Source organism: Engystomops pustulosus, chromosome 8 (genome assembly GCF_040894005.1).
Source record: "Engystomops pustulosus chromosome 8, aEngPut4.maternal, whole genome shotgun sequence".
NCBI lineage: Eukaryota > Metazoa > Chordata > Amphibia > Anura > Leptodactylidae > Engystomops > Engystomops pustulosus.
Window position 1 is genome coordinate 76,186,240 of NC_092418.1, and position 19,278 is coordinate 76,205,517.

Here is a 19,278-nt window from a genome sequence, read left to right on the forward strand (position 1 = left end):
AAAATGCCCGGTCACTAGAGCCTTTTCAGGCGTCATCACTAAGGGGTTAATAATGTAAATAGCTTGAGAATACTCCAGACCTCAGGAGTCGAAACGTTGCAGTGGTCACCGGAATATAATACACAATTTTGGATAGAAACTTACAATATATATATTGTTTACAATTGGGTGCTGGAGGTTACAGCTTTCACAGTTCCGAAAACCTTCCTTCTAAGACCCCAAACCCTTGATCACAAGTACTGTGATGGGTTAAATGGAGAAGAAAAACTTTTTACATAGAGATTTTTGAACCAGAATAAGTGACGTCATTTATTTCATGTATTTTGCTTTATTGCTGATATTTGCTATATGTTATTGCATGCAGTGGACACATAGATAGTTATACCTATGCGATTACTCTCGTTCCCTGATCAGCAGACAGGCGGTGCAGGTTAGCACACGCCCTCCGTGTGACGTACAACGCAGATTGGAATGACGGAAAATGTAGTTCTCGGCCTCACGTTGTGACGCACACGGTGCGGCCGCTAAGAATACAATTCCCACAATCCCCTGCGGTCACCGGGAACACGTGGGCTTGTTCTTGCGGTAGAAGGCACAGTCTCATCATGTCGTCTGGCTGTAAGGTCGGTCCGTCCATTCTGAACAGCGACCTGTCCCGCCTGGCTGCGGAATGTGACCGTATGCTTCAAAGCGGGGCCGACTACCTGCACCTGGATGTCATGGACGGGTGAGGCGCCTAATGTGTAGCCGCATGTGTGTGACCATGTGCACCTGCGTCCTGCCTGCTACCTCTGTCACTGTTCACACTTCCATCCAATGTTTACACATTTCCTAGCAGATATATGGACATAACCGCAGCAGTTTATTTTTGGGATAATTTGTTCTGGTTCTGGACGCTAATCCTGTATTTCTGATACATCTCTGTACCTGATGTGACAGCTCTGGAAATATGGGGTGTTCCTTGCCCTCACCTCAATTTGCTGCCTTTAAAATGTTTCAAAATATCTGCCCAGTGCCCCGTGTGGCTGTACACTAGATGGCGCTCTGTATCTGCCTCTCACTTCTCCATACACATAATTATCTTCATGTATAGCTAGTGCTATCTATAAGTTTGCTTCTGTAGTGTGCAGGTTGCGCCTGATTCAGGATTTGTGGTGCACGTTCTTAGTGAATCTGGCGCCTCCTGCGCTGGCCTGAAAGTGTGCAGCAACACAACTTTGTCGTATTTTGTATGATAAATGTGGCGCATAGTCTGACTAAGCACCGGAGCGCCCCCTTCAGTGCAGAATTTTGTGTTGCAGCAGCGCCACCTATGAGTCGCTGACGCTTTATAAATACCTGTGCAAAGTCAGAGAACTAGTGCAAGGGCTGTAATAAATGTGGGACTATGACTAAGACCTTGTGCACACGCCACAGCCTAATATCAGCTCTACATGGGCGCTGTCCTCATGCCCTGCAACCGATGCTACACAAGGATACAGTTTGTGTCTGAGCAGGATAAGCAGTAATGGGCATTTTATTATACACCATGGTAGGACAAGGGAGACTTCTGACTGCATTGAGGATCTGTTATAATTGACCTTATTAAATGTTGGCGCCTGTAATAAAGCACTTCCTGTCTATGTGCGTAGTTCCTACAATCATGATGATATAGTGTTGTAGTGCAGTATGGACATCACTCATCACCTAATGCATTTGGATATGGTCGGTCCTAAAATCACAAACGGACCACAGTATGATGGACAAGACTCAGAGCATCATAATATATGATTACCGTATATACTCGAGTATAAGCAGATACCCCTAATTTTACCACCAAAAACTGGGAAAACCTATTGATCCGAGTATAAGCTGAGGGAGTGGTGTACAGCCTGGCATATGCCAAGCACATTAAAAAAAACCCAACAACTTAATACTCACCCTCCCGCGATACTCGCTAACCCCCAATCTTCGGCCCACCTCCTCTTCTTTCTTTTCTTTGCTGTAATAACCGGCAGTGTCATGTCCATGTGATCTGCTGGCCGGCGCACACTATGATGCGGCAGTGTCGCATAGTGTGCGCCGGCCTGCAGATCGCATGGACGCGACTGCCGGCTAGAGAAGAAATGGAGAAGAGGAGCCGCCGGGAGCCATGCCAAGGATCCTGGCGCCAGAGGGTTAGTATTAAGTGTTTTTTTTTTTTAATTGACTCGTGTATAAGCTGAGGTGAGGTTTTTCAGCACATTTATTCTGCGGAAAAACTCTGCTTATACAGTAGTATATATACGCTAGTAGTGAGTATATACGCTAAGTAAAACACAACACTTTGGCTCCTGGAGGTCTTCTAGTTTTGCTTTGCTCTTACTGACGTGTGAATTATGGCGGGCTTCTTTTTTGTCTGATTTGTGACTTTTTTTTTTTCCTTTCTTGTTGCAGACATTTCGTTCCTAATATCACATTTGGGCATCCTGTGGTAGAATGTCTCCGAAAGCAACTGGGAAATGATCCATTTTTTGGTAATGTATGAGAATCATGACCTTAATTTTTGGCTATGCTCACATCTGTAAAATGCTGTAGAAATAAGATTATTATCTATATTGTTGATCTCCTCGAACATCATGGATGCATAAGAGCGGGGATCTGAACCACTTCATGCAGCACGATACATGGGCTTGTTACAGTCTGTCAGGCTTAGTAGATATTTGTAGTGTATTTTGGACCGGATTTATTTCATGTAACAATGCACTTTGGTATAACCTACTTCATTCTTTCCTCTTATTACAGATATGCACATGATGGTTGCTAAACCAGAGCAGTGGGTAAAACCCATGGCAGCCGCTGGTGCCAACCAGTACACCTTCCATCTAGAAGCCACCGAGAACCCTGGAGCCTTGATCAAAGAGATAAGAGAAAGTGGGATGAAGGTAGGAGTATAATGTATACATCCTATGTATTCAACATTCTTCAACCACAAGAGTGGTGGGGCCGTTAAAATTTATTTTAATTGCCAATTTTCTCAGTATTCATATGTTTTGGGTTTCTAGGAATTATATATTGCCGACTGTTTTTTAGGATATGTTGGCAAGATCAGATTAGTGGGGATCTAACACTATAATCCCCACAACAAGTTTAACCCCTACGCTCACTTGGAGGTATAGTACATCCGTGTGGGAAGCTATTTCCGGCAAGCAGACGTACTATTACGTCCTGTTTCTGGCATCGCCTAAAGAGAGAAGCCCCGAGGTCAGCCAAGTGCCCCGGGGATGCCCCATGTCTGCTGCAGTCATGTCCTGCCTTGTTTGACTGTAAACTGTCTATATACTCGGACAGATTGCAGTGCAGAATCGTTATTGGACCCACACGGGTTGGGACCCAAACTCAAAAAACAGATGATTTTTCATCAATACCCCTAAAAAATGCTCCCAAAAAATATGTACTCAACCAGATTTTCACAGCCGAAAAATAAAATGGTTATGCCCTTGATGCTAAAATTAATAATTTTCTCCAAATTTTTATTCAGTAAAATTGGAAATAAATATAAAAAAAAAGTATGAATGAGGCATTGCCATAATCGTAGTGACCCATAGAATAATAAAAAAAAAGGTAAAAAAAAATCTTACTAAAAATGTATAATTTTAATTTCTTCCACCAAGAAAGAGTTTCATCAATTAGCTATAGATGCCCCAAAATTATGAAGTGCATTACATCTGACAAAAAGTAGGCACCTATATGTCCACATTTTAAAAACAAAAAAACAAAACAAAAGGTATAGCCTTTACAGTGTGACAATGCAAATCTGCTCTGGATGGTGCTCCTTGCATTCTATGTGTAGCCATGTGTCCATACAGCAGCTCATCAACATAAATGGGATACCAGAAAACTTGAGTGACAAACTTTGTTGAAGCTTTTTGTCATTTTCTAAAGGGATAACAAACTTCTTACAAGTGGATTTTAATACATTGAGGGGTGTAGTTTCCATAAAGGGGTAATTTAATGAATTTTACTATATATTTAGGCCTCTCATTTGCTCAAAAAAATGTGAAAAATTGCACCCAAAATCTAAGCTTCATAACATTCTAGAAAATTTAGTGAATGCCAATGTAAAGCAGACATTTTGGGAAATGTAAGTTATGAATTAATTTGGGTGCTATGACTATCTGCGTGAAAAGTAGATAATTTAGAACTTTGAAGATGGAGAATCTTTTGAAATTTTTTTTCATAACTAAACACAAAAGATATCCAAATTATTAAACTAATTTGAAGTATAGTGTGTTACAAGGAAAAAAAAAATCTCAAAAGTTGTGATATACCGTATATTCCGGCGTATAAGACTACTTTTGAAGGCTGAAAAATCTTCTGTCTGGTCTGGGGTCGTCTTATACGCTGGTAATGTTTTTTGACTTTCAGAAATTGACGATGAGTCTGGGGCCGGTCGAAAAAAAACCAAACAGCTTCTCACCTTTCCCGCGATCCACCCAAGCTCCGCTGCTACTCTCCGGCCGCCGGTGACAGCTCCGTGGGTGCCGGCGTCGCAGAGAATATGACGTCGGCACGCGGCTGACGTCATATTCTGTGAGCCGCCAGCGCTCAATGAGCTGTCACCGCCGGCCGGAGTGTAGCAGCGGAGCTTCGGTGGATCGCGGGAAAGGTGAGAAGCTGTTTTATTAATTTAATGTGCCAAGCAGGCTGGCTATATAGAGGGGGAGGCGGCAGGATGTATACTGGGGGGCCGCCAGGCCGCACACTTGGGGGGGGCGCCAGGCTGTATAATTGGGGGTGGGAGAGCTTTCTGACTATATACTGGGTGGGTGGGTGTGTGAGGGGGGGGGGGGGCTATGTCTGGCTATGTACAGGGGGCTCTGGCTGTATACTGGGGGTACGGGCTGGCTGTATACTAGGGGGGCAGTTTGGCTATATACAGGGGGCTGGCTGTATACTGGGGGGTCTGGCTGGCTAAATTCAAATTAAATGTTAAATTCAAATCTTTTTATTTTTTATTTTTACCGGTGTTTTGTATGTGTTGGAAAAGGGGTAGTCTTATACGGCGAATATATCTTAAACTCTAGGGGAAGTAGGGGGGTCGTCTTATACACCAGGTCGTCTTATACGCTGGAATATACAGTATATTGAAATGCTGGCACACGTATTGTATTGAGCATGGAACACATGGTGAACCCGCCCCTCAATAAATAAGTGAGAATAGGACCCCCTTCCTTGTGATTGGTGGCGGTCGCTTCAGACTTTCACTGATCGTTATCCTCTAACCTGTGTATTGAGCTGAATTTGTCACCATCTAGTGGGAAATACATCACCCTTCCTATATATTCTGGGGCAGCAGCTCCTGCCGTCATCTTATGCTATGAATAGCTCATCAATAATTAGGTTTTAAATTGGATACCCCTTTAATTTGATAAAACTTGATTCATTCTGTTGCTCCTGCAATGATACAAATACACTTATACACGAAGGTGCTTACTGTGCAATGTTCTGTACAAACTAAGCGATTTATTTCTAAAGCTTAAAGGGGTTATCAGAGTTAAGAAATAATTTAGGGCCAGGCTGGGGCGGGCTATTTAAAAATAATCGTGTACTTGCCTCCTCCAATGCTACTGATCTGTTCACCGGTTTGTTTACAGGGGTTCCTGCCGGCTGGAAGCTTCCATCTCCCAGCGCTTAGAATGCTGAGAGATGGGAGGAGCCGTCCGGAAGCTCCCTGTGCGCGGCTTCTGTGCCCCTGTAAACAAACAGGGGCACGGATCAGACAGACCGCAGTACGAGACATCAGCGGCGCAGAAGGAAGTAAATACACGTTTATTTTAAATAGCCCACCCCAGCCTGGCCTTAAGTAACTTCTTAAAACCGCATAACTCCCTTCAAAGGCAGCTTTGGACCTAACATCCAACTCCTGGTTTTTATAGGTGGGTCTAGGTATTAAGCCAAACACGACGGTGGAATATCTCGCACCGTGGGCAAGTCAGATTGATATGGCTCTGGTCATGACTGTGGAACCTGGTTTTGGAGGGCAGAAGTTCATGGAGGATATGATGCCAAAGGTAAGTGCATGTCATGTTGGCTGATAAAGGTGCACGCACATAGTGTACAGGCAGTCCCTGGGTTACTTAACCCCTTTAGGACACTGGATTTTTTCGCTCTCCACCTTCAAAAATCCATAACAGAGCTGTGTGAGGGCTTATTTTGTGCATAACAAACTTTACTTTTCCGTGATGTTATTTATTATTCCATGTCGTGTACTGCAAAGCAGGAAAAAAAAATTCCAAATGTGGAACACTTGTGCGTCACGTTCTTGTGGGCTCAGTTTTTACCACTTTCACTCTGCGCTCCAAATAACACCTCTTTATATTCTTTGGTTCGGTACGATCACAGTGCTACCAAATTTATACTGGTTTTATTGTGTTTTAATACATTTTCAAAAGTTTTATGTGTTAGAAGATGGCAAAAATTTTTTTCCTTTTTTCGGACACTAAAAGGTCATGTAAAAGTCGTGTTTCGGACATTTGGGCGCCATTTTCCATTATGGAGGTCACCGCTGGCAATAACCGGTTTAATATTTTTATCGGGCATTTTGGGACGCGGCGATACATAATGTGTTTGATTTTTACTGTTTTATTACGTTTTATATCAGTTATAGGGAAAGGGGGTGATTTTAATTTTTAATATTTAAAATGTTTACATTTTTTTTTTAAACTTTTTATTTTTTATTTTTTTAAGATTCCTTAGACCCTCTAGGGTTCTTAAACCCTAGATGGTTTGATTGTTACTTCAGTATTGCAGTATATGGCGTATTTGCATAGGATTCATTACAATGAGCCACTGGCTCATTGTAACAAATCTTCAGAAACCATGCAGTCTCGGGTCTGATGAAGACCCGAGGCTGTCATGGCAACCAATCGGCAACCCCTGATGACGTTCGGGGGACCAACAATCTCAATAAAGATGGCAGTGACCATATGCCGTCGTGTTTTAAATGCCGCCGGTGGCAGACTAGAGGCTTACACCTGTGATTGGTGCAAGCACCGACCGTGGGTGTTAGCGATGGGTCTTTGCTGCGATATGCAGCAAAGCCCATCTCTGTATGAAGAGGGCTAAGCCTGTGAGCCCTCTTCATATAACCTTCATAGCTCTGCGGCAGATATGTCACAAAGCGTGAAGGGGTTAAAGAACATACCATGTAGGTTAGTTCTTAATTTGAATTTGTATGCAAGTCAGAACTGGTATATTCTACACTCAGCGGCCACTTTATTAGGTACACCTGTCCAACTGCTCGTTAACACTTAATTTCTAATCAGCCAATCACATGGCGGCAACTCAGTGCATTTAGGCATGTAGACATGGTCAAGACAATCTCCTGCAGTTCAAACCGATCAGTATGGGGAAGAAAGGTGATTTGAGTGCCTTTGAACGTGGCATGTTTGTTGGTGCCAGAAGTGCTGGTCTGAGTATTTCAGAAACTACTGATCTACTGGGATTTTCACGCACAACCATCTCTAGGGTTTACAGGCAATTGTCCGAAAAAGAAAAAACATCCAGTGAGCGGCAGTTCTGTGGGCGGAAATGCCTTGTTGATGCCAGAGGAGAATGGGCAGACTGGTTCGAGCTGATAGAAAGGCAACAGTGACTCAAATCGCCACCCGTTACAACCAAGGTAGGCAGAAGAGCATCTTTGAACGCACAGTACGTCGAACTTTGAGGCAGATGGGCTACAGCAGCAGAAGACCACACCGGGTGCCACTCCTTTCAGCTAAGAACAGGAAACTGAGGCTACAATTTGCACAAGCTCATCGAAATTGGACAGTAGAAGATCGGAAAAACGTTGCCTGGTCTGATGAGTCTTGATTTCTGCTGCGACATTCGGATGGTAGGGTCAGAATTTGGCGTCAACAACATGAAAGCATGGATCCATCCTGCCTTGTTTCAACGGTTCAGGCTGGTGGTGGTGGTGTCATGGTGTGGGGAATATTTTCTTGGCACTCTTTGGGCCCCTTGGTACAACGCCACAGCCTAGCTGAGTATTGTTGCTGACCATGTCCATCCCTTTATGACCACAATGTACCCAACATCTGATGGCTACTTTCAGCAGGATAATGCGCCATGTCATAAAGCTGGAATCATCTCAGACTGGTTTCTTGAACATGACAATGAGTTCACTGTACTCAAATGGCCTCCACAGTCACCAGATCTCAATCCAATAGAGCATCTTTGGGATGTGGTGGATCGGGAGATTCGCATCATGGATGTGCAGCCGACAAATCTGCGGCAACTGTGTGATGCCATCATGTCAATATGGACCAAAATCTCTGAGGAATGCTTCCAGCACCTTGTTGAATCTATGCCACGAAGAATTGAGGCAGTTCTGAAGGCAAAAGGGGGTCCAACCCATTACTAGCATGGTGTACCTAATAAAGTGGCCGGTGAGTGTATATTTTTAGACAATTTTATTTTTTTTTCCCCCCTGTGACAATTTTGATTTTTAATATTTTTTGCTGTAATGGGACCAAGGTTTATCAATAAAGCTTCATTACAGACTCCTCACAGCTGATCATTGCAGCCTGGGACTATAGTAAAGTATCCAGAGAGCTTCACTGGTGTTCAGAGAGGTCTGTCTGTAACTAGGGGTCGTCTGTAAATTGGGGACTGTCTGTACTAACGTTACAAAGTAGGTAACAGGTGGCTAGAAGGGTAATTTCTGTATAAAATTTGTATCCATAATGTGTCTATTCTAAGCTGTCCACACTATATCCGCTGCAGATTTTTTTTTTTTTTTTTTTTTTTTAGCTGCCTTTGTCCTTTGCTGTTTTTAATGCTTTATTCCATTCCACACTTGTAGGTGCAGTGGTTAAGATCACAGTTTCCTTCATTGGACATTGAAGTGGATGGAGGCGTTGGACCAGACAATATTCATCGTTGTGCTGAGGTCCGTTTTTAGTAGTGTATTTTAGGTTAAAGAAAATCTACCATTTTAAAATGGTAATTCTGACCTAAACATACCGTTACACCGTGCTAGGTAAGCCGATGGTGGAGGTAGCCGTGATATGGCATGGAAATCCGCAGTTTTGAGGAAAAATCGATTTATCAATAGGCATTTGACCCCATTCGGCGCTCCTGGGACACACAGGGCACCTGGCGCTCGGGCACATTCATAACGATGCATGTGCCTTGCATCCTTGAATGTCACTGAGCTCTTGGGAGCATTTGCACATGTGCACTGTATCTTCATTATGTGCGGCCGTGCAAAATGAAGATACAGTGCGCATACGCCAGTGCTTCCGTGAGCTCGGTAACGTTAGGGGCTCTCTGGATGGAGCGGGGGGTTTCAACAACGCAAGGCGCATGCATTGTTATGATCGCGGTCAAGCACCTTGTGTCAAAAACCCAGGAACGCCGAATATGGCGCTCCTATGCCTATTGCTAAATTGATTTTTCATCGAAACTGCGGATTTCCATGCTATATCATGACCACCTCCAGCATCGGCTTATCTAGTGCAGTTGTTTTCTGACCCGGGTTTGCCCTATTTATCTTGGGGAAGATGTGTTTGGTTGATTTGTCCCCACAAATTGGCTGAATTGTGCAAAAAAGGCACACAAAAAACTATGGCAGCCGAACCTTGGCACTAGCAAGTTTCTTTCTAGAAAAGTGGGGAAAAATGTGCAAAACTGCCACAAATTGTGACTTTTTGATAGAAAAATTAGCAACTTGTGCCAAACTAAAAGGAAGACCAAGCATGAGAGGGATTGCAGTTTTGTTTTCTACATCTAACGAGTTTGATTTATCTGACAGGCTGGTGCTAATATGATTGTGTCCGGGAGCGCCATTATGAAGAGTGATGACCCGCGCTCAGTGATCAATCTTCTCCGGAACGCCTGCTGTGAAGCCGCTCAGAAGCGCTCGTTGGATCGGTGAAGAGAGTAAAAGGCCGGAACTAAACACTGATTCTGACCAGACCACTATGATGCCTTCCCTGATCCAGCAGCAGGCCTGGGACACAGACTTGGGGGTTCAATATTGGCCCCCTGTAGCAATTCTATTTACAAGAGAAGAATGACCATTTCTTTTCCCTTTCACACACTTTGTGGTTTGTCTCAAGACGCCCAAGAGAGATTAGTGTTCCATTGGAAGAAATAGGTTTTTTTTTTCCCAAAAAAAGTGCTTGTCCACAATTTACCATACTGTATACATATCATTCCTAGTACTTTTGTTTTTAAAAAATGTATATAAAAAAAAACTTGGCAGCGTAATTCAGACTTTTGTAGAGTATGTGTATACAGTTAATTTTAGACATGACTGCGTCACAAGATCATATGACGAGTTATTTTGTTGTCCTGATGTTTAAAGGGTAAATACTCATGTTGTATTTTCATGTCAAATGGGATAATGTACTTTATATTAATATTTATGAGTGGACCTCCCCTGGGGTAAGACTCATAGGGGTTTAGCCTCATTTCTGCTCTCCATTACAAAGATGTGTCGGAAGAATTCCTGATATACATATGGGAAGCACTCAGTTGTAAGCGTATCAGTCCTTATGCAAACAGTTACATTTTCTGGAAGGTCCCCAGTGATTTATGCTCAGCAGAGGCCTGGGGTGGATACAATACTTTGCATCTGTCCCCCATAGGCTATTACTATGGGGGACACTGAGCATATACGTCATTGAGCAGGATGGAAAGATGTAGCTTGCAGCATCTTTACACCCTCTGTTTCCCACAGTATGCAACATACACACAGATGAAGGCAAAAAGGATAGCTCGGTTGTACAAACACGTGGTGTGAAAATCTTTGTAAAAAAAAAAAAAAAGTTCCCTTATTACATGTACAGGTAAGTGACCGACGCCACCGTATGACATCTGTACCAGGTGTTTGAATGAATTAAAAGGAAAGAAAATATTCTCAGCTCACCCTTAGCCATGAGTCGCAGACGCCGGTGCACGGATAGATCTGAGCCGAGTCAGGAGTAGATGCAGCAGGAAGGAAACAATTGGATCCAGCAACCAGGCAGGCATGAGTTCAGGCAATGGTATAATAAAACTTCACGTTTATTTCATCTTCTAAAAAGTTAAAAGAGGTACCAAAAGGGAAAAAACTGACGCGTTTCGAGCTAAAACATGCTCTTAATCATAGTCTGGATTTCAAAATGACAAAAGGAAAGTTATAAGAAAACGGAAGTGGGAGGTTTACACATCATTAATTACATGCGATCATGATTGGTGGAAAACAAGAAAGATACATGCAGAAAATAGGTTACATATACGTAATGAAAGATAATCAATACAGGTACATTAGGTCATTTTTAAGATTTAAACCAAAGGGGCTTCTGGTTTTCATGGTAAGAATCCAGAAAGCCTCTCTGTTTCGGAGGGCTTTGACCCAATCCCCGCCTCTTTTGGGGCGGAAAACTCTCTCCACAGGTGTGACAATTAATGATGAGGTGTCTCCATTATGAATATCTTTACAATGTCTAGAGACAGATGATATATTGCGTGTGTGAAAGGTGTTTTGAACAGATGTAGGAGGTATGCGTGCTCCGGATATGTGTTCTGCAATCCTGTGTTTGAGCGCACGTTTAGTGCTGCCTATATATTGTAATGAGCAACTTGTGCATACAATGGAGTAAACTACGTAGGTTGTGTTACAGTTAATAAAAGATTTTATTTTGAAATCAGTGTTGGTAGATAATGAGGAGACAATATTTGTTTTTTGTATGTATTTACATATGTTACATCGTGTGGAGGCACATTTATGACTACCTGTGGTGGTGAGCCAAGTTTGAGATTTCTGAGTAGAAGTGAATAAATTGGGAAAGAGCATGTCACCTAAAGTAGCGGAATTTCTTGCCGAAAAACGGCAGCCCGTTTTCAGTATGTCAAATAGTGTGGGGTCTTGGAACAAGATGGGGAGATGTTTTTTTATAATTTGCGTTACCTGGTTGTATTGACTGGTAAATTCTGTGGTAAAAGTGACTTGGTTTGTAGTTTTATCCACATGTTTGTCGGTGACATTATTGACAGAGGAACGATCTTTGTGTAATAGAGAAGCTCTAGTTTGTTGTTGTATTTGGTTTCTAGTGCGTTCTATGTGGCTTTTATTGTAACCTCTGTCTGCTAGACGTTTGGAAATTACGTTAGATGTACCTTTATAGTAGTTATCTTGTGTGCAGATACGTCTGGCTCGAATGAACTCTCCTTTCGGTAAATTTCTGAGTACATGGGGAGGATGACAGCTTGTGGCATACAGAAGGGTATTACCTGCGGTTGGTTTGCGGAATACATCGCAACCAACTTTATGGTTTTGTATATCTGATGTTAGATGCAGGTCCAAAAAAGAGATGTTGTTATGAGAGGCTGTGTAAGTAAAACGTATATTAAATTGGTTAGTATTAAGATATTCCATGAAAAGGGATATGTTGTTTGTGTTCCCTGACCAAATAATAAGACAATCGTCTATGAATCAACCATAATATTCAATTGAATGAACAAAGGGGTTATTTTCATTAAACACAAAAATTTCTTCAAACCATGACATAAATAAATTAGCTAATGATGGAGAGAATCTTGAGCCCATGGGGCAACCTTGTTTCTGTAAATAAAACTGTTGGTCAAAGGAAAAATAATTGTTGGTTAGTAAAAATAATAACACATCTAGAATGTAACCAATTTGAAATGTTGGAAACAGACTATACTTTTTTAGATGGTATTCTATGGCTTGAATGGCCAAATGGTGGGGTATGCAGGTATATAGTGAAACTACATCACACGTAAGCCATTGAAAGTTAGTGTTCCAAGTGATAGAGTCCATGATTTTGAGGACTCTATGGCGTTCTCGTAACAAAAGGTTGAAGTATGGTGTCCAACCAAGTGGAAATTGTTTCCAAGAGAGAGCCCGATCCGGATATGATTGGTCGCATGGGGGGAGGAAAAATTCCTTTGTGATATTTGGGTAATGCGTAGAAGATAGCAATATTGGGAAATTTGGGTATGAATGTATCTTTAACTCTTTCATTGAAAATACCCATAGACTGGCCTTCTGTTATTAAATTGGACAATCTGGTGGTAATGTTGGAGGTTGGGTCAGATTTTAAAGGTGTATAAATTTCTGTGTCACTTAGTAATTTATTACATTCTTTGGCATAGAGATCTTTGTCCAGGATTAAAATTGAACCACCTTTGTCAGATTGTCTGATTGTAATGTATGGATTGTTTTTGAGATCTTTGATGGCTTTAATTTCTGTAGAAGAAAGGTTGTTTTTACCTGTTGTAGTTAAAGAATTTTCATATAATTCAGCCAACTCTTTCTCAACTAGGCTTTGAAATTTGTCCATTATTGGGGCTCTGGACTGTATGGGATAAAAAGTGGGGTTAGGTATCCGTATTATTGACGATAAATTTATGCTGGTATCTTCTTGTTGCACAGATAACGTTTGTAAGTCCAGTAATTGCATGGTGGAAAGCTGGTCTTTGAAATTGGGTAATTCAGAGAAAGAGGTTGTGCCACGTGAGTTGAAATAGGATGGATTGATAGGATCAATAGTTGTAGTCTCCTTGTCCTGTTGAAAAAAATGTTTCTTGATCGTTAGGAGTCGTACAAATTTAATGACATCTTTCACAGTCTGATACAAGTGCATATTTGTAGTGGGAATGAAGTTTAAACCTTTGGATAAAACTTTAATTTGAGCCACGGTAAGTGTGCAGGCTGATAGATTTATGACTGAAAGCGATGATTGAGAATTGGCATTATCTTGTTTTATTTCATTTATATTGTGAAAGTCTATTTGTTCTTCCTGGCTTTTCTTTGTCCGTCTTTGGTTATGTTTTCGGCCTGACCTGCGGTTGCGTCTGCGGTTTTTTTGTTCCCCGGTGCTTGCTCGTTTTTTGATCCACGTCTAGTTTGGATTCCTTGGAAGGATACATTTTTATGTGGACCATAGGTTTCTGAGTCAGATACATCTGTGTTGATGTCTGATGTGTCATATTCTGTAGAGCTTATAGATGATTTGTATTGTCTAGGTAGCTTGTTTGTAAGAATGGATCTTGGATGTCTTATAGATTTCCAAGAATAGACTTTATTTTGCTGATAATCTCTTAAATCTCTGTCATATTTGGTTTTTTTAGTTTTCGTAATCGAATCCTCTAAATTTTTCAAGGTAGTGTCTAGCTTCGTTTGTAGATCACCAAACTCAGGTGTGGCATGGAATTGAGTTAACTCCAGTTGCAACGCTGATAATTTGGTATCCAGCTCACGAAGTTTACTTTCTTCCTCTTTGATTATTAGAGAAATGAGTTTGAGGGAACAGTCTGACAATATTCTATGCCATTCAGTATTGAAATTTTCATTGTAGGTATTAGTTGGGGTTTTTAGTATCCGTAAACCTCTTGGGATCATTTCACTTTCTAAATACTTTGTTAGTGTGACAGAATCCCACCATACTTTTAAATGAGAAATCATGGTTCTCTCTAGTTCATGCATCACATTTTTTAGATTTTTGTCCGTAGTGCCGGTTTTAGTACCGTTAGAGAAGAGTTGTTTGGCTCTGTTCAGACGTTCCTGATTTCCAGTTGATAAATAGATTGTTGCCAGATTCTCTGGATTGGTTGTTTGAGACATTATGAAGTGAAATAATGATGTAAACCTCCGTAGATATTCGTATAGAGATATATATTTTTTGTTTTTTATTATTTATTCTGTTCAGTGGCTATAGTGCACAAATGGCACTGGTATTTTAAACATATGAACAGTATGCATGTTAGCATTCTGTGTTACGTAGGGGAGCACGTGAAGAAATGCGGCAAGACAAGAACCAAAAGGAAAGAAAATATTCTCAGCTCACCCTTAGCCATGAGTCGCAGACGCCGGTGCACGGATAGATCTGAGCCGAGTCAGGAGTAGATGCAGCAGGAAGGAAACAATTGGATCCAGCAACCAGGCAGGCATGAGTTCAGGCAATGGTATAATAAAACTTCACGTTTATTTCATCTTCTAAAAAGTTAAAAGAGGTACCAAAAGGGAAAAAACTGACGCGTTTCGAGCTAAAACATGCTCTATGTTTGAATGAATTGTGTGACCTGAGTACAGTATATGTGTGATGAACATGATTTATAGAGGACAAACTAGCCAATATACTACAGTAACTTTATTTAAAAAAATACAGTAGAACAGCCTGAACAGTAGTCCATGGTTAAATAGAGAACCTCCTTAGCTCTTCTGACATGCCATATAATAGGGCAACATCTTTTCTTCCTGTAAATATTACATTGACAACTGTGCATTACCGATTACCCTGTTTGTGGGATGTCTCTCAGGATGGCATTGACAAGCAGGAACAGCAACAATCCAATTTAATGAGGAATTTGCCTATTTGACAGAGCAGATGGGGTCCTATACATATCCTATCCTATATCTACTCAATAATTTCAATGGTGGCAAAACAATGTAAACTAGTCTTTATGCTGGTGTAACAGATAACTACTGGTAGTACAGTAAACCTTAAGGAGAAACACCTGTGTAGTATCAAGCACCCCTTAAATGGCTCCATAAACTTTGTTCCCGGCCTTAAGGGGCTTTTCTTGCAAAGAAGTTGTGCCTTTGGCCTACGCCGTGTAGTGCGCCCCCTAGCTTACTAGGACACAGTCTAATAACATAGAACAAGTAATAGTGCAGTCCTCTTCAGGTGACCTACAGGATTTGTGTCACCAGTACCTGTAAATGACAAAAGCAGAAAGCTGTAATTTGTATAGATCTGTATAAGAATTAGCTATTTAAGTCTTTTGTATAACAAAGAAATAATATATTTATATAGGCAGTTTCCAGGTTAGATACATTGTTTTTAGGTTTGTTCTTAAGTTGAATTTGTATTTAAATTGTAAAAGGTATATTTTATAATTGTAACTCCAGACAATTTTTTTTTTTTCTATGACAATTGGATTTTCTTAAAGAGGATCTATCACCACCCCAGTCTTCCCAAACTGAACATACCATAAAGCAGGCTCAAGCATCCTGATTCTGGGGCACTTAGAATATTCCTTCTAGCCCCCTCCGTTCTGACCCCCAGGATCTGGCGATTCCGAGGTCTGTATGGCCCAGAAGGAGGAGCTGCTACACGAGTGGGAGGGTATGAGTATGCTAAAATCTTCTGACACCTTCCAATCAGCGTTGGATAGTGTCAGATAAGAGACTCCTTTGTATTGGGGTGAGTGTGCGCCGAGCAGCAGTGCCGGGTGCGCTTTAGATTGGAACACAGCGTGATCTCGCGAGATCACGCTGTGTTCCGTGTGCTGCCAGGGACAAGAGGCTGCGCGCACTCGGCGCTACTTGGCGCGCGCTCACCCCAATACAAAGGAGTCTCTTATCTGACACCAACTGACGCGGATTGGATGGTGTCAGAAGATTTTAGCATACTCACACCCCCCCACCCATGCTGCAGCTCCTCCTTTCTGACCATACAGACCTCGGAATCATCAGGGCCTCTTAATCTTTGTTCTCATGACTGTACAAAGTTAATCAATAAATCCTCAGTAGAGAAACCTTACAGCTAATCATTGCAGCCTGGGAGTAAAGTAAAGCCTCCAGAGAGCTTCAACAGAGGTCACAGTAGGCAGAAGGTCCATCTATAAGTCCGGTGTCCTTAAAGGGGTTGTCAGAGACTGGTTGTTTTTTTTTTTTTTTTTGACAATGCCGGCTGCTTAAAAAAAAAAAAAAGGGACGTGGTTCCATCACTCCGGTCCATGCCTCATTTAAACAAACTGGCACAAAAACCGCACTGCATTCCGGCCAGTCATGCCCATCTGTCCCGCATTATACAACGTTGGGAATAGGGAGGGTGTGGCTGGCGGGGGGTAAGTAAAAGTTTTTCTTTTTTTTTTTTTTTTGGACACTGAGCTCAGATGTTGAGCCAAACCGGCATTGGAAAACACGGGGTTCCAACGCAAGTCAGAATGCAAAAAAGCGAGAATTAGACTCACCGGTAATTCGTTTTCCATCTAGTCCACCTTGACGATTACCCCTTGACCTCTGCAGGGACAGGAAGAAGAGAGGTTAAATGTCCCTCCCACTGCATCCCTCTCCAGTGTTCTACCCAATAATCACACCAAGAAAGGATGCAAGAGGTTTATTAGCATGTTACTCCACATACAACAAAAAACCACATAGTAACATTTGTGAGGGTTGGGAAATAATTCCAGGCCGTCATGGTGGACTAGATGGAAAACGAATTGCTGGTGAGTCTAATTCTCGCTTTCCATGATGTCCACCTGGAGCTGTACCAGATAACTTAGGGAATTTTTTTAGGGAGGGACTACTGTTTGTAGAACCTTTCTACCAAATGATAAGTCTGTGGCAGAATGTAAGTCCAGTCTGTAATGTTTGGCAAAGGTTATGGAACTGGACCAGGTTGCAGCTTTACAAATTTGGTCCAGGGATGCTCCTGCTCGTTCTGCCCAGGAAGTGGCCACTGCCCTGGTAGAGTGGGCTTTAAGATTTGTAGGAGCTTCTAGGCTTTGGATAGTATAACCGTCCTGGATAGCCTGCCAAATCCAGCGGGCGATGGTGATCTTCCGATGCTTTTCTCCCCCTGTTCTTGCCCTGGAACTGAAGAAATAAGTTTGAGTCTTTCCGCCAGCTGTCCGTTATTTCAAGATAGTGTAGCACTATCCTTCTCACATCTAAAGTATGCCATTTGGCTTCTCCCGAAGATTTGGGGTTTTGGCAAAAGGAGGGGAGGATAATTTCCCGGTTTCCTGCCCAAAGTCTGTTGTTACTTTGGGCAGGAAATTTGGATCAAGCATTAAAGATATTCTATCAACTGTAATTTTCAGGTAGGGTTAGTTTACGGAGAGCGCTTGAATTTCCCCTAGCCTTCTAGCTGTGGTTATAGCAACAAGGAAGGCGGTTTTTAAGGTAATATTTTTTTACACTTGCGTCCTCTAGGGGCTCGAAAGGACCTTGTATAAGGCCATTCAGGACTATCGATAAATCCCAGGGAGGAGTCCTGATGGGACTAGTGGATGCTTTAAGAAAACGTCTTATGGTCAGCCAGAGAGACGTCAAAGAAGACGCTGAGGGCTGAGACTTGGACCTTTAACGTGCTGGTCTTTAGGCCCTTGGACAAACCTGCTTGAAGAAACTCCAATATCTGCTGTATGTTAGGAGAAGAGAGATTAGGAATTTCAGGATGGCAAAAGGATACAAATCTTTTCTAGATTTTTTGGTAGATAGCTGAAGTAACTGGCTTTCTACTTGCCTGTAATGTTACAATAACTTCTTCTGAGAGACCTTTAGCTTCCAACATTTGTTTCTCAGGATCCAGGCTGATAGATGGAATGATTCTGGATTGGGATGATGAACTGACCCCTGATATAGGAGATCCTTCCTTTGAGGGAGAATAACTGGTTCTTCCAATGCCATATACTTTAGTGCTGGGAACCAGCTTCTTTTTGGCCAGAAGGGTACAATCAGGATGATCTTGAGGTCTTCTTGTCTTATTTTTTGTACCGTCCTTGAAATCAGTGGAAGTGGAGGGAAGGCATAAGCTAGTTTTGCATGCCAACTGTGGCAAAAGGCATCTAGAAGGTAGTCTGGAGTGCTCTTCTGTAAGGACAAGTAGTGGTCCGCCTTCTTGTTTTCTCTGGTGGCAAATAGATCTATTTGCGGTGTTCCCCATTTCTGAGTTAGATGGAAGAATACCTCTTTGTTTAGGCACCACTCGTGGGGATCTAGAGTGTACCTGCTCAGGAAATCCGCTTCCTTGTTTTCTGATCCTTTCAGATGGATTGCCGTCAGAGAGAGGACATTTTCTTCTGCCCAGAGAAAGATCTTTTTTGATAATTTTAGGAGGGATGTGGACTGTGTGCTCCCTTGGCGTTTGAGGTAAGCGACTGTGGTCGTGTTGTCCGATAGTATTTTGAGGTTTTTGCCCTGTAATTGTTTTGAGCAGGCCTTCAGGGTTTCCCAAACCGCTTTCAATTCTTTGTAGTTTGAGGATCTGTTTATTTCTGACAGACCATTGGCCCTGAACCAGTCTTCCTGGGAGTTTTGCTCCCCAACCTGTCTTGCTTGCGTCCGTCAAGATAGATGTTATTGGCCAATTGTTCCATTTTAAGCCCCTGGTAAGATTCTCTGCTATCTTCCACCAGTTTAGGGAATTTTTTACCCATAGGGGAATGTTGGTTTTCCTCTCCAGATGATTCAAATTGTTGTCCCAAGACGAAGGAATCCAATTCTGCAGGTCTCTTGTATGGTTTTGAGCCCAGGAAACCCCCGCTATACAAGACGTGAGAAGTCCTAGGAGCTTC

General features: G+C 42.1%; 2 protein-coding genes across 2 annotated transcripts in view; one reads left to right on the forward strand and one right to left on the reverse strand.

Moving 5' to 3' along the window:
* The first annotated feature begins 498 nt into the window (after nt 1–498).
* Nucleotides 499–10,233, forward strand: RPE (ribulose-5-phosphate-3-epimerase). Its single transcript, XM_072121340.1, has 6 exons — nt 499–727; nt 2,416–2,495; nt 2,764–2,903; nt 5,898–6,032; nt 8,825–8,911; nt 9,776–10,233. The coding sequence occupies exons 1-6, from the start codon at nt 606–608 to the stop codon at nt 9,896–9,898; spliced, it is 687 nt and encodes a 228-aa protein (XP_071977441.1). The 5' UTR covers nt 499–605; the 3' UTR covers nt 9,899–10,233.
* A 4,845-nt stretch (nt 10,234–15,078) lies between these two features.
* The window catches only part of KANSL1L (KAT8 regulatory NSL complex subunit 1 like), a 45,789-nt gene continuing 41,589 nt past the window's right edge, over nt 15,079–19,278 (reverse strand). Inside the window, exon 17 of the mRNA XM_072122665.1 lies at nt 15,079–15,688. The gene's annotated coding sequence lies outside the window, so the exon portion shown is untranslated. The remainder of the gene's footprint in view (nt 15,689–19,278) is intronic.